Here is a 15,806-nt window from a genome sequence, read left to right as displayed (position 1 = left end):
GGGGAAGTGGGGGGCAGACGCGACATGGGAGCTGGATATGGCCGGGAGGCTGCACGACGCCACCGGCTTGGCGAGCGAGCACGCGAGGCCTTGATTGTCACACGTTTCACCAACTAGGGGGAGGGCACCGCTGAGCAAGGCACTTGCACCACCGTTCCGCCCAAACGCACCACCCAGCACCCCCACCTCCCTCACCATCCGACAACCCTAGCTCCCACACCATCACTTTCAAAGCACCTTAAACCTGCGGCACAACGGGATGGTCTCACACAATTGCTTGTGTAAGCGGGTGTGATCAGTGCCATGTTGAATGATGACGACCCGCTCTGCGATGAGCTGTGAGCTCCGGATCGTTAGGTAATGTCTGACTCTTGGCCACAGCTACACCTTCAACCTGGGTGATCCCTGTGTGCCTCACGGACACTCCATCACATGGCCATGTGGGGTAGCTGGCGTCAGTGTTCCGAGGACGACGGGGGGGTTGGGGGGGGGGGGGGTTGGGTGGGACACCCGGCCTCACCGTTGGATCAAACTTCGACCCCAGCGTCATTCGGTCCCCTTCACGACCCTTCAGGCACCGGATATAGCACTAAGGCATCTAGGTTTGGTGTAACAGTGACTTTAATCGTGACATTCACATACAAGTGCCCTAGCCCCTATAATTAAGCTGTGCCCTGCACCCGTGCCGACTTACTACGTGTCGAACTTCTTTGTCTTACGGGCCCTACCACTAGGCCTTGCTTTTCCCCAGACGGTACAGCAGGAGTGGAGGCGGACTGCTGAGACTCCTGCCCTGTGACTTGGCTCCCCATTGGCGGGCGTTTCCTGGGGCGGCCCGGCTTAGATGGCTGCTCGGCGGGCGTGCTGGATGGCGTGGTGCCACCCAGTTCTGCCCGCTGCCCGCCAGATGCACCAGGGATGGAACGGTGGGGTGGGGGGGGGGGGGGTGGGGGGGGGTGGGGGGAGTCCGAATGTTCTGGGACCTCCCTTGCATTAATCACCGGGATGGGCCCCAGAACCTCCTCCTCCCTCGGGAAGCCCGGTGACCCCTGGGCCTCACTATGGGATGGTGGTGCAAGCGGAGACAAGCGGCATGGCATCACCGACACCTGGCACTGCCAGTCCTGGAGGCCCGCTGTGGCATCGACCAGGGTCTGAACGTTCACAGCGATGGAGCTCAGGAAGTGCGCCATCCCTGTCAGGGACTGTGCAAACTCCATCTGGGCTTGTGCGACGCCATCCAGCACGTGCGCAAGGCCGCCGATGCTCTCAGCGATGGCCTGCTGAGACTGGGCCATGGCCTGCTGAGACGGGGCCATGGCCTGCTGAGACTGGGCCATGGCCTGCTGAGACTGGGCCATGGCCTGCTGAGACTGGGCCATGGCCTGCTGAGACTGGGCCATGGCCTGCTGAGACTGGGCCATGGCCTGCTGAGATTGGGCCAGACCCCGGAGCACGGCGGCAATGTTCAGCTGGCTCTGGGACATGGCTGCCTGTGAGAGGGCCGCCCTGTCCTGGGCCACGGATGACGCGTGCACATGAAGCCCCACGCCTTGCAGAATCTGACCCATCGGCGAAACCGTTGCCCCCATTGCCTCCACCGCGGAAGTCACCCGTGCAGTGTCGGCCTGCGGGGCAGCCATGACCGGCACCACTCCCTGCTCCTGGACGCGGATGGACTCCTCCACCTGCGTCTGCAGATGCTGGAAGGCAGCCGTCATCCCATTGACCCCGCCCTGGATTTCCAAACGTATCGGGTCTGTGATTGGATCTGTTAAGTCCAGGAACCCGGGAACCGCCTGGGCGGCAGCTGGGGCTGGGCTACCCTCCGACTGTCCAGCCCCTCGGCTGCTCCTACCTCCACCTGCTGTACCGGTTCGGCTGTGTGGTGCGCACCAGTCATTGTCCCAGAAGCCTCCTCACTAATGTGCCCAACCGAGGTGAGGGTATCCGCGATGGTGGAGGGTGTGGGTGACAGCTGTGACGCAAGGTCCATGTCCTCATCGGACCCCAGGCCTGGGGTCTCCTGGGTCGGGCCTTGGACCGATGGACATTTTCCCTGGCCCATGTGAGGGGCCGTGTCCAGTCTGTCCATCATCTGTTTGGCCGTCCTCTGTGCGTCACTATCCAGAGTCCCCGTCCTCTGTCCGTCACTGTCCTGGCTCTCCATCCTCTCTTCGTCCGTCTCATGGCTGTCAGTGTCCTGACTGTCCGTCCTGTGTTTGTCAGTGTCGTCTGTGTCGGTCCTCTGTGCGTCCATCTCCTGTGGCCCGGCTTCGGAAAAGGGCCCCCCGTCCGTCATCCTTCCCCTCCCTGGCGTGCATCCCTGTGGGCAGATGGACGTGGACCTGGACGACGGTGAGACCTGAGATGTTCCGGACAATGGGCGGCTGGCCCTGGAATACACAGTAAAGCATGTTTCGTTAGACACGCGGAGTCGGGTGTGAGGGGGCGGAGGGTGCAGTGTGAGGGGATGGAGTGTGAGGGGGGTTAGGGGTGGAGGGGGCAGTGTGAGGGGTGGAGTGTGAGGGAGTTAGGGGTGGAGGGGGCAGTGTGAGGGGATGGAGTGTGAGGGGGGTTAGGGGTGGAGGGGGCAGTGTGAGGGGTGGAGTGTGAGGGAGTTAGGGGTGGAGGGGGCAGTGTGAGGGGTGGAGTGTGAGGGAGTTAGGGGTGGAGGGGGCAGTGTGAGGGGATGGAGTGTGAGGGGGGTTAGGGGCGGAGGGGGCAGTGTGAGGGGATGGAGTGTGAGGGGGGGTTAGGGGGTGGAGGGGTCAGTGTGAGGGGGGGTTAGGGGGTGGAGGGGGCAGTGTGAGGGGGGTTGGAGGTGGAGGGAGCAGTGTGAGGGGTGGAGTGTGAGGGGGTTAGGGGGTGGAGGGGGCAGTGTGAGGGGGTGGAGTGTGAGGGGGATTAGGGGGTGGAGGGGGCAGTGTGAGGGGTGGAGTGTGAGGGAGTTAGGGGTGGAGGGGGCAGTGTGAGGGGATGGAGTGTGAGGGGGGTTAGGGGTGGAGGGGGCAGTGTGAGGGGATGGAGTGTGAGGGGGGGTTAGGGGGTGGAGGGGTCAGTGTGAGGGGGGGTTAGGGGGTGGAGGGGGCAGTGTGAGGGGGGTTGGAGGTGGAGGGAGCAGTGTGAGGGGTGGAGTGTGAGGGGGTTAGGGGGTGGAGGGGGCAGTGTGAGGGGGTGGAGTGTGAGGGGGATTAGGGGGTGGAGGGGGCAGTGTGAGGGGTGGAGTGTGAGGGAGTTAGGGGTGGAGGGGGCAGTGTGAGGGGATGGAGTGTGAGGGGGGTTAGGGGTGGAGGGGGCAGTGTGAGGGGATGGAGTGTGAGGGGGGGTTAGGGGGTGGAGGGGTCAGTGTGAGGGGGGGTTAGGGGGTGGAGGGGGCAGTGTGAGGGGGGTTGGAGGTGGAGGGAGCAGTGTGAGGGGTGGAGTGTGAGGGGGTTAGGGGGTGGAGGGGGCAGTGTGAGGGGGTGGAGTGTGAGGGAGTTAGGGGTGGAGGGGGCAGTGTGAGGGGATGGAGTGTGAGGGGGGTTAGGGGTGGAGGGGGCAGTGTGAGGGGATGGAGTGTGAGGGGGGGTTAGGGGGTGGAGGGGTCAGTGTGAGGGGGGGTTAGGGGGTGGAGGGGGCAGTGTGAGGGGGGTTGGAGGTGGAGGGAGCAGTGTGAGGGGTGGAGTGTGAGGGGGTTAGGGGGTGGAGGGGGCAGTGTGAGGGGGTGGAGTGTGAGGGGGGTTAGGGGGTGGAGGGGGCAGTGTGAGGGGGTGGAGTGTGAGGGGGGATAGGGGGTGGAGGGGTCCGTGTGAGGGGGGGTTAGGGGTGGAGGGGTCAGTGTGAGGGGGGGGTTAGGGGTGGAGGGGGCTGTGTGAGGGGGTGGAGTGTAAGGGGGTTGGAAGTGTGAGCGGGTGGAGTGTGAGGTGGGGTTAGGGGGTGGAGCGGTCAGTGCGAGGGGGGTTAGGGGTGGAGGGGTCAGTGTGAGGGGGGGTTAGGGGTGGAGGGGGCATTGTGAGGGGATGAAGTGTGAGGGGGTTAGGGGTGGAGGGGGCAGTGTGAGGGGATGGAGTGCGAGGGGGGTTAGGGGGTGGAGGTGGCAGTGTGAGGGGGTGAAGTGTGAGGGGGGTTAGGGGGTGGAGGGGTCAGTGTGAGGGGGGGTTAGGGGGTGGAGGGGGCAGTGTGAGGGGGGTTGGAGGTTGAGCGGGCAGTGTGAGGGGTGGAGTGTGAGGGGGTTAGGGGGTGGAGGGGGCAGTGTGAGGGGCTGGTGAGGGGGGTTAGGGGGTGGAGGGGGCAGTGTGAGGGGTGGAGTGTGAGGTGGTTAGGGGGTGGAGGGGGCAGTGTGAGGGGGTGGAGTGTGAGGGGTGTTAGGGGGTGGAGGGGTCAGTGTGTGGGGGGTTAGGGGTGGAGGGGTTAGTGTGAGGGGGGGGTTAGGGGTGGAGGGGGCAGTGTGAGGGGGTGGAGTGCGAGGGGGTTGGGGTGGAGGGGCAGTGTGAGGGGGTGGAGTGTGAGGTGGGGTTAGGGGGTGGAGCAGTCAGTGTGAAGGGGTGTTAGGGGGTGGAGGGGGCAGTGTGAGGGGGGTTAAGGGGTGGAGGGGGCAGTGTGAGGGGGGTTAGGGGGTGGAGGGGGCAGTGTGAGGCGGTGGAGCGTGAGGGGGTGGAGTGTGAGGGGGGATTAGGGGATGGAGGGGGCAGTGTGAGCGGTGGAGTGTGAGGGGGGTTAGGGGGTGGAGGGGGCAATGTGAGCAGGTGGAGTGTGAGGGTGTTAGGGGGTGGAGGCGGCAGTGCGAGGGGGTGGAGTGTGAGGGGGATTAGGCTTGGAAGGGGCAGTGTGAGGGGGTGGAGTGTGAGGGGGTTAGGGGGTGGAGGGGGCAATGTGAGGGGGTGGAGTGTGAGGGGGGTTGTGGGTGGAGGGGGCAGTGTGAGCGGGTGGAGTGTGAGGGTGGGTTAGTGGGTGGAGGGGGCAGTGTGAGCGGGTGGAGTGTGAGGGGGTGGGGGCAGTGTGAGCGGGTGGAGTGTGAGGAGGTGGGGGTGGAGGGGGCAGTGTGAGCGGGTGGAGTATGAGGGGGGGGGGAGAGGGGAGGTGAGGAGCTGAGGGAGTGTAGCCAGGCAGGGGTGTCTCACTAGGTACTGCGACTCCGATCTGGCATGGCGCTACCTCCCGAGTGTGGCTCCCAAGGCGAGGTCCAGAGCCCTCTGCTCATGGATGGTAAGGGGGTGCAGAACAGGTGATCCCCCTCCAGTTCTTGCACACTCACGATGGTTGTAGGCTGACTTATCCTGCGGGGGGGGGGAGGGGGGGGGGCTTCAGAGTTAGGCAGTCAGCAGCAAGAAGCACAGATGTTGGCAACATTATGACTGGGAGGGTGGGGGGGGCACTGGGCACCACGCCATGGCAGCTCGCAAGGGCGGTGTGGTGCCCATGTGGGTCATATGGTACGTGGTTGGGGGGGAGGAGGGGGGGGGGTCTGGGGGAACTCTCGGGGTACTTACCCTGGCTGCCCTCGTGAGGTCGTGGAGCTTCTTGCGGCACTGCTCTCCCGAGTGTGGGGTGTGCCCCACAGGGCTGATGGCGATGCCCACATCACGCCAGCTGTGCCTGACTGTGCTGGCCAGGTAACGGTGGCCACGTCTTGGGCACAGGATCGCCCTCCACTCTTCCACTGCGTCCAGCAGTGTCTTCTGGTCACCATCCGGAACCTGGGAGCGGCAGGGCGGGGCGCAGCCATCTCTCTGTGTCGGGGCCTGTGCGCGGATTGCCGCATAAAATTACGCGCCGCCATGTCAACCGGGCGTCGCGCGATGATGGCGCCTCTCTGGCGCCATGCTCACCGCGCTTCCCGTGGCCCTGCTTCTGGCCACTTTTTGGGGCAGTCCGGCGCGGGCCTAGCCCCTCAAGGTTAGGGCGCGGCCGCTCAAGATGCGGAGGATTCCGCACCTTTGGGGTGGCGCGATGCCGGATTGATTCGCGCCGTTTTTGGCGCCGGTCGGCGGACATCGCGCCGATTGCGGAGAATTCCGCCTCTTATATCCATGATGCCAGATCTATGATACCTAAATTCTAATCACAGTCCTGGCTGTAATTTAGTTCCTGAGATCAATTACTTATCCCGAATACAAAAATTATCTGCACCCCTCTAGATGATTCTGACATGTAACTATATATGTCGTCAGTCCACCAAGATGTCAGCATTACTGTCAAGGCCAGACACAGACTCAACTTGGCAAAATCATTAACACACGGAACAAGCAGCGATGGAAGATGTAGGAAAGGGTTTGTATTCGACTGGCTATGAGCAGAAAAATGGCAAATTAAACACGATAAAGTTTAAATGGCCTCCAAAAACGAGTTTAAATTGACTTGTGTGCATGGTGTTCAATATTTGGACTATGTGGCGGAGAAAAGCAAACAGAACGACACAAATATGTGCATAATGCAGAGGGCAGCAACGGAATTAATCAGGAACTTAAAAGAAAGGCAAAAAGGAAAAATGAAACAAACTCATTGTGTGTTGTTTATAAGGAATGCAGCTAAGGCAGAACCTCAAAGCTGAATATCAAATGGCATAGTTTAAATAAGCTGGGAGAATTGCTTCAAATTAAAACAAGGTGGGATCAGAAAACATACATGTAAATATGTGGAAAGCAAGTTGAAAAAATATATGTGAGGTTGAAACATTCTTAGGAGTACAAACTTGCAGCAACATAAGCTACTTGATATCTAATGGGAAGGACAAGACACTAGAGTTCTGATGGGCAGGAACAGCCTATGTTGTTCTCATGTGTTCGAAATTCAGATCTGAGGGTCAAACAATTATTGACAAGAGGGAAGTAAAATTAATTCTTTGGACTAGACATGGACCAAAGGAAAGTCGCAATTCGTTCAAAGCTGCTTTATTTATTCCTACACATAATTGTTACAGCAGAGGCTCACATTTTAAGTTTAAACAAAGGAGGAAATTAAAATAAATTATTTAACACTAAAAAAAAATTAAAATAAAATTTGACGCAAGACTTCAATATTTTCAGCTCAGACCTTACCTTAATGAACAGCTCGATCTTAGGGTCCTCGGCCATCCTCTCCTCTCAGTATTCCCTAACTTGTTCACTGCAGTTCACCAGCTGATCGTGACAGTAAATCCTGAGCTTTCGTGGCTGGCTTCTTAAACACTTACCTAAGGCCACACCCAACAAGTTTGAAGAAAGACTGGGAGCCTTTTAGCAGAAGTTAACAACACTCCAGGAAGCAAGTTCCCTCTACACCTATTGGATCAGGAGACTTTTCTCTCTCTGTCTTGGCATTAACGTGCAGACTCAAAGGTGATCTCCTGCGCTCTATGATCAAATGCACTAATTTTGCTCTGGGTTGCCTAGTGTACAGAGTATGCAGCCTGCCACCCAGAAACTGGGAGTGTGGGAGGGATTATCTGTTAGTTTCTCTCCTCCCGTATACACTGAATGACTTGTTAGAGCTAAATTCAAGGACTGTGGAAATGGTAAGATTTTGGATTCTTGAAGAGGGTGTAAGCTGACCAAATATCTAATGCATACCACACTGAAATATGCATACTTACAATGATGTTTTATGCAAACCAAGTTGACCGTATATTACAGATGAAATGTTACCTCCAACTATTGTGTCATATTTACATGCAGTATATGGTTTGCTGCAAAAGCCACTTTGTCAAAGCTTCTATTCTTGCACTTATCAGACAAGAATGCCAACTTTTTTTTTTAAATTCCAATTAAGGGGCAATTTATTGTGGCCAATCTGCACATCTTTGGCAGACACGGGGAGAATGTGCAAATTTCACACAGGCAGTGACCCAGGGCCGGGATCGAACCCGGGTCCTCAGAGCCGTGAGGCAGCAGTGCTAACAGCTGCACCACCGTGCTGCCCTAGGTAAGAGTACTAACGTCGGGGGAACTTTACACTGTGTGGGAAGAAAGTGCTGATTGCTTTCAACAGTACTCAAGTTCGATATTACCAAACGACTATTATATATCATATGCATTTTTAATGTTTTTATCATAGACTTACTTACATGTTTGAGGTAAAATCAATCTGGCCAATTATTTTTTCTTTATTCATTAATGGGATGTGGGAGTCACTGGAAGTTCAGCATTTATTGCTCACCCCTATAATTGTCCGCAAGACACAGAGATAGTGTCTTAGATACATCAATATAACTTGATGAGCCATTGCAGAGTGCAGTTAAGAGTCGAGCACATTGCCCTGGGTCTGGAGTCACATATAGGCCAGACCAAGTAAGGACAGCAAATTTCCTTCTCTAAAGGGCAGTCACGCACCGGATGGTCTATCACAACACCCGGTCATGGTCACCATTACTGACACCAGCTTTTAATTGAAGATTCATTTATTACCATAAATCGCAGCATATAAGTCATTCCAACGTATAAGACAGCACCATTTTCCCACCCCAAAAGTTATGCATTGCATATACCCGGTCTATAGGTCGACCCCCACCTCCTCCTTTTCAGCCATGACGTGTCATACTCACATTAGTAGTGAACCTCAATTTTTCACTTCACGGATGCATTTTTTAACTACCAGGCGCAATATCTTTACTTATAACTGTACACAAGAGATCCAGGAGGTGGTGCGGTCTATGTTGCGGGGTTGCACTAGAGTTTAGATGCATCAAATGCTGATGACATTTCAAAATGGTGACCAGCCACATCTAGGCCACGTGGTTCACTTGTATGCTTGCCGTATAATTTGGCCCCCGTTTTTGGAGGCATTGTTTGAGGCTTCAGAGGCCGACTTATATGCCATCATCTTTATAAGTAATGGAATTTAAATTCCCTAGCTGCTGTCATTGGGGTTGAACCTGAGGGCTGTACAAGTGCGTGTAGCGGGACAGCAAAGTGGCTGAGGCGACCGTTACTACGAGTGTTCTGATATTCCCTTTCTTGTGCACAGGGTGATTTGCCACAATGTGAGAGTAAGTAAAGAGTATGATTGAAAATCAATTCAGGGCCGCATCGTGGCGCTGGGGACCGGGTTCGATTCCAGCCATGGGTCAAGATGTCCAAGGCAGGACTTCCGGGTGCGGCGATGACCAGCTAAGTCGCACATTTCGGCAGCTCCCGGTGGAACGGACTTTTGGGCTCTTGATAGGAGCCCCAACGTCAATTTTAACGGCTAAAAACACCGTGCGGTAAACCAGAAGGGTGTTCCCCCTGGACACGGATGGAAAAAGGAGAGGAAAGTGGCCGGATTGCAGCGGATCCTTTGGAACAACGGCAAGGAAGGCAAGCAAAAACCAAGATGGCGTCGGAAGGTGGCAGTTTCATATGGGGCCCTGAACAACAAGAGTTCTTGAAATGCTGCGTGGAGGAGATAAAAAAGGAAATGAAGAAAGAGTTGTTGGCCCCGATACTACAGGCGATCGAAGGGCTGAAAGAGGAACAAAAGACCCAGGAGCAGGAGCTTCGGGTCGTGAAGGCGAAAGCAGCCGAGAATGAGAACGATATACAGGGCCTGGTGGTGAAGTCGGAGATACAGGAGGCACACCAGAAACGATGTGTGGAGAGGTTGGAGGCACTGGAAAACAACGCAAGGAGGAACAACCTGAGGATTCTTGGCCTTCCTGAAGGTGTGGAGGGGGCGGACGTCGGGGCATATGTGAGCACGATGCTGCACTCGTTAATGGGAGCGGAGGCCCCGACGGGTCCGTTGGAGGTGGAGGGAGCGTACCGAGTTATGGTGCGAGGATCGAGAGCAGGAGAAACTCCCAGAGCCATAGTGGTGAGATTCCTCCGTTTTAAGGATAGAGAAATGGTCCTTAGATGGGCGAAGAAAACTCGGTGTAGTAAATGGGAGAACGCGGTGATCCGCGTTTATCAAGACTGGAGTGCGGAGGTGGCGAGAAGGAGGGCGAGCTTTAATCGGGCCAAGGCGGTACTTCACAAAAGGAAGATAAAATTTGGAATGCTGCAACCGGCAAGACTGTGGGTCACATATCAAGGGAGGCACCACTACTTTGAGACGGCGGATGAAGCGTGGACTTTTATTGTAGAAGAAAAATTGGAATGAGTGGATTATGAAAAAGAACGTTTGGACAAAGTGGTGGGGCGAATGGGGGGGCGAAGAGGGGTTTTATGTTCTAATCCTGCGGTATGGTAACTCTTCTTTCTCCCACAGGTGGTGGTGGGGGGAGGTGGGGAGGGAGAGGAGATGGGGCGTTGGCCATGGGAGGCGGGGCCGAGGGAGAGGCGCGGGCTTGGTTCCCGCGCTATGATAATTATGGCGGGAATAGAGAAGCAGGAAGGAGGGGGCGTCGCACGGTGCGAGCCGTGATCACGGGGGGAAGCCGAGGTCAGCCAGAGTTTGCTGACTTCTGGGAGCAACATGGGGGGAGTAATTACGCTAGCGGGGGGTCTAGCGGGGGGGGTGGGAGGGGGGAACTACTGGGTTGCTGCTGCTGGGGAAAGGGGGGAGTGGGTACGGGAGAGGATGGGCGGGGGGGCACCGCCTGGGGGAGATACAGCTGCGTGGGAACTGGGTGAGAAGCTGGAAAAAGATGATGGCTAACCGGCAAGGGGGGGGGGGGTGGTGGGAAGCCCCCCAACTCGGCTGATTACGTGGAACGTGAGAGGGCTCAACGGGCCGATAAAGAGGGCACGAGTACTCGCACACCTTAAGAAACTTAAAGCAGATGTGGTTATGTTACAGGAAACGCACCTGAAACTGATAGACCAGGTTAGGCTGCGCAAAGGATGGGTGGGGCAGGTGTTCCATTCGGGGCTGGATGCGAAAAACAGGGGGGTGGCTATATTAGTGGGGAAGCGGGTAATGTTCGAGGCAAAGACTATAGTGGCGGATAACGGGGGCAGATACGTGATGGTGAGTGGCAAATTACAGGGAGAGATGGTGGTTTTGGTAAACGTGTATGCCCCGAACTGGGATGATGCCAACTTTATGAGGCGAATGCTAGGACGCATCCCGGACCTAGAGACGGGAAAGCTGATAATGGGGGGAGACTTTAACACGGTGTTGGAACCAAGGCTGGATAGGTCGAAGTCCAGGACTGGTAGGAGGCCGGCAGCAGCCAAGGTGCTTAAGGATTTTATGGAACAGATGGGAGGTGTGGACCCGTGGAGATTCAGTAGACCTAGGAGTAAGGAGTTCTCTTTTTTCTCCTATGTCCATAAAGTCTATTCGCGCATAGACTTTTTTGTGTTGGGTAGGGCATTGATCCCGAAGGTGAGGGGAACGGAATATACGGCTATAGCCATTTCGGATCATGCCCCACACTGGGTAGACTTGGAGATAGGGGAGGAAACAGGAGGGCGCCCACCCTGGAGAATGGACATGGGACTAATGGCGGATGAGGGGGTGTGCCTAAGGGTGAGGGGATGTATTGAAAAGTACTTGGAACTCAATGACAATGGGGAGGTTCAGGTGGGAGTGGTCTGGGAGGCGTTGAAGGCGGTGGTTAGGGGGGAGCTGATATCAATAAGGGCACATAAAGGGAAGCAGGAGAGTAAGGAACGGGAGCGGTTGCTGCAAGAACTTTTGAGGGTGGACAGACAATATGCGGAAGCACCGGAGGAGGGACTGTACAGGGAAAGGCAAAGGCTGCATGTGGAATTTGACTTGCTGACTACAGGCACTGCAGAGGCACAATGGAGGAAGGCGCAGGGTGTACAGTATGAATATGGGGAGAAGGCGAGCAGATTGCTGGCACACCAATTGAGGAAAAGGGGAGCAGCGAGGGAAATAGGGGGAGTGAGGGATGAGGAAGGAGAGATGGAGCGGGGAGCGGAGAGAGTGAATGAAGTGTTCAAGACATTTTATAAAAAATTGTATGAAGCTCAACCCCCGGATGGGAGGGAGAGAATGATGGATTTTCTGGATCGGCTGGAAATTCCCAAGGTGGAAGAGCAGGAAAGGGTGGGACTGGGGGCACAGATCACGGTAGAAGAAGTGGTGAAAGGAATTAGGAACATGCAGACGGGAAAGGCCCCGGGACCGGACGGATTCCCAGTTGAATTTTACAGAAAATATTTGGACTTGCTCGCCCCGGTACTGACGAGGGCCTTTAACGAGGCAAAGGAAAGGGGACAACTGCCCCCGACTATGCCTGAAGCAACGATATCGCTTCTCTTAAAGAAGGAAAAGGATCCGCTACAATGCGGGTCCTACAGACCAATTTCCCTCCTAAATGTGGATGCCAAGGTCCTGGCCAAGGTAATGGCAATGAGAATAGAGGAATGCGTCCCGGGGGTGGTTCACGAGGACCAAACTGGGTTTGTGAAGGGGAGACAGCTGAACACGAATATACGGAGGCTGTTAGGGGTAATGATGATGGCCCCACCAGAGGGTGAAACGGAGATAGTAGTGGCGATGGATGCCGAGAAAGCATTTGACAGAGTGGAATGGGATTATCTGTGGGAGGTGTTGAGGAGATTTGGTTTTGGAGAGGGGTATGTTAGATGGGTGCAGCTGTTGTATAGGGCCCCAGTGGCGAGTGTGGTCACGAATGGACGGGGATCGGCATATTTTCGGCTCCATAGAGGGACAAGGCAGGGATGTCCTCTGTCCCCATTACTGTTTGCACTGGCGATTGAGCCCCTGGCGATAGCGCTGAGAGGTTCCAAGAGATGGAGGGGAATACTTAGGGGAGGAGAAGAACACCGGGTATCTTTATATGCGGATGATCTGCTACTATATGTGGCGGATCCGGCGGAGGGGATGCCAGAAATAATGCGGATACTTGGGGAGTTTGGGGATTTTTCAGGGTATAAATTGAACATGGGGAAGAGTGAGCTGTTTGTGGTGCATCCAGGGGAGCAGAGTAGAGAAATAGAGGACCTACCGTTGAGGAAGGTAACAAGAGACTTTCGTTACCTGGGGATCCAGATAGCTAAGAATTGGGGCACATTGCACAGGCTAAATTTAACGCGGTTGGTGGAACAGATGGAGGAAGATTTCAAGAGATGGGATATGGTAGCACTGTCAATGGCAGGGAGGGTGCAGGCGGTTAAGATGCTGGTCCTCCCGAGATTCCTCTTTGTGTTTCAGTGCCTCCCGGTGGTGATTACGAAGGCTTTTTTTAAAAGGATAGAAAAGAGTATCATGGGTTTTGTGTGGGCCGGGAAGACCCCGAGAGTGAGGAAGGGATTCTTACAGCGTAGCAGGGATAGGGGGGGGCTGGCACTACCGAGCCTAAGTGAGTATTATTGGGCCGCTAATATTTCAATGGTGAGTAAGTGGATGGGAGAGGAGGAGGGAGCGGCGTGGAAGAGATTAGAGAGGGCGTCCTGTAGGGGGACCAGCCTGCAGGCTGTGGTGACAGCCCCATTGCCGTTCTCACCGAGGAACTACACCACGAGCCCGGTGGTGGTAGCTACACTGAAGATTTGGGGACAGTGGAGACGACATAGGGGAAAGACCGGAGCATTGGGGGGGTCCCCGATAAGAAACAACCATAGGTTTGCCCCGGGGGGAATGGATGGGGGATATGGAATGTGGCAAAGAGCAGGAATAACGCAACTGAAAGATCTATTTGTGGATGGGAAGTTCGCAAGTCTGGGAGCGCTGACCGAGAAATATGGGTTGCCCCAAGGGAATGCATTCAGGTACATGCAATTGAGGGCTTTTGCGAGGCAACAGGTGAGGGAATTCCCGCAGCTCCCGACACAAGAGGTGCAGGACAGAGTCATCTCAAAGAAATGGGTGGGGGATGGTAAGGTGTCGGCTATATATAGGGAAATGAGGGACGAGGGGGAGACTATGGTGGACGAACTAAAAGGGAAATGGGAAGAAGAGCTAGGGGAGGAGATCGAGGAGGGGCTGTGGGCAGATGCCCTAAACAGGGTAAACTCGTCGTCCTCGTGCGCCAGGCTAAGCCTGATTCAGTTTAAGGTATTACACAGGGCACATATGACTGGAACACGGCTCAGTAAATTTTTTGGGGTGGAGGATAGGTGTGCGAGGTGCTCGAGAAGCCCAGCGAATCATACCCATATGTTTTGGTCATGCCCGGCACTACAGGGGTTGTGGGTGGGGGTGACAAAGGCGCTTTCAAAAGTAGTAGGAGTCCGGGTCGAACCAAGCTGGGGGTTGGCTATATTTGGGGTTGCACAAGAGCCGGGAGTGCAGGAGGCGAGAGAGGCCGATGTTTTGGCCTTTGCGTCCCTAGTAGCCCGGCGCAGGATATTGCTAATGTGGAAAGAAGCCAAGGCCCCGGGGGTGGAGACCTGGATAAATGATATGGCGGGGTTCATAAAGCTAGAGCGGATTAAGTTCGTCCTAAGGGGGTCGGCTCAAGGGTTCACCAGGCGGTGGCAACCGTTCGTCGAATATCTTGCGGAAAGATAGATGGGGGAAAAAAGAAGGCAGCAGCAGCAGCCCAGGACTTGGGGGGGGGGGGGGGGGGTATAGCCTGTGACAAGGCAGTTGCCAATTAGGGCTAGTTTTCATTTTTGTTATTTAATATTTATTTATTTGTTGTTTTTTGTTTATATAAAAAAGGTCATTATTATCTGTATTGTTATAATGTTGTGTAAAGGACGCACAATGTACTGTGTTGGTGGACCAAAAATTTTCAATAAAATATTTATTAAAAAAAAAAGATGTCCAAGGCAGGGCGGCACGGTGGCGCAGTGGTTAGCACTGCTGCCTCACGGCGCCGAGGACCCAGGTTCGATCCTGGTCCCGGGTCACTGTTTGTGTGGAGTTTGCACATTCTCCCTGTGCCTGCGTGAGTATCACCCCCACAACCCAAAGAAGTGCAGGGTAGGTGGATTGACCACACATAATTGCCCCTTAATTGGAAAAAAAAAGTTTTTAATCAATTCAAATAGGAAAGAAAGTTTGAACACAAAGGTAAATTGAAGGTTAAAATAAGCAAGGCAGAAAATGGGGAAGAGGGAGACAGAACTCAGCAAAGTTCTCAGCATTTGTGTGTTTGCACTTTTGGGTTACAATTACGAGAAAGAAAAAATTGGCACTTCTGCATTTCTATTATGATTTATCTCTTCATTATACGCTCGGAACCAGGTTAAATTATGACTATTTTGTTTTGCACAGGCCCTTTCTCGCCGGTGGGATCTTTGAGGAAATCCCCCCCCGCGACGACTTCTCCAGCGGCAGGTGCTGTATACGTCGGCGGGACCGGAAATTCCCAGCGGGGGGGCCAATGGCGAGCTGCCTCCGCTGTGGGAGAAACAGCCGGCATTGGAAAATCCCAGCCACAGTTTCCAAACTTGAAAACTTTTCAAACCCTTGCGTTATCAAAAACAGGTAAGGATTGTGCGACTGTAATGACGATGGAACTGTCAGCGTTCGCCATCATCACAGCGGTGAGGCTGACAGCAGTGACTGGTTTCCACGCACACGCGGTTAAGCATGGGCGTACAGGAGTCGCTGTCAGTGTGTCCTGGCTCCTTCACAGGGTTCACCAGCAAACCCCGAAAAGTTACATCTCGTTAAAAGGGCCGTGGGTAGAATCATTGTTTGAGGGCCGTCTATTTATAATAATAATAATCTTTATTATTGTCACAAGTAGGTTTACATCAACGCTGCAATGAGGTTATTGTGAAAAGCCCCTAGTTGCCACACTCCGGCGCCTGTTCGGGTACACAGAGGGAGAATTAGGAATGTCCAAGCTGATTAAAGTTAAGGAAACTGTGTGAGGGGCCTAGTGCCATCCTGCAGGGCACTGTGAGGACTGGAAAACAAACCAGAGGAATCAAGAAGCAGTCCAAGGGCAATATTAAGCCCCTTCCCACACACCTGTTGTGCACCCAACCCTCCCGAGAGTGATCGAACTCCACCCGTCGGCAGTCCACATGCAC

The 15,806-nt window shown here is 54.9% G+C and overlaps 1 protein-coding gene across 1 annotated transcript in view; it reads right to left on the bottom strand.

Moving 5' to 3' along the window:
- Positions 1–7,369, bottom strand: part of LOC140399088 (chloride intracellular channel protein 4-like) — a 72,356-nt gene extending 64,987 nt beyond the window's left edge. The window contains exon 1 of the mRNA XM_072488219.1: positions 7,020–7,369. Within this exon, the coding sequence (XP_072344320.1) occupies positions 7,020–7,055 (36 nt within the window). The 5' untranslated portion in view covers positions 7,056–7,369. The remainder of the gene's footprint in view (positions 1–7,019) is intronic.
- Positions 7,370–15,806: the final 8,437 nt, after the last annotated feature.

Source organism: Scyliorhinus torazame, chromosome 22 (assembly GCF_047496885.1).
Source record: "Scyliorhinus torazame isolate Kashiwa2021f chromosome 22, sScyTor2.1, whole genome shotgun sequence".
In the NCBI taxonomy this organism is placed as follows: domain Eukaryota; kingdom Metazoa; phylum Chordata; class Chondrichthyes; order Carcharhiniformes; family Scyliorhinidae; genus Scyliorhinus; species Scyliorhinus torazame.
Note: the sequence above shows the minus strand (reverse complement) of the source record. Positions and strands in the feature narration are given on the sequence as shown.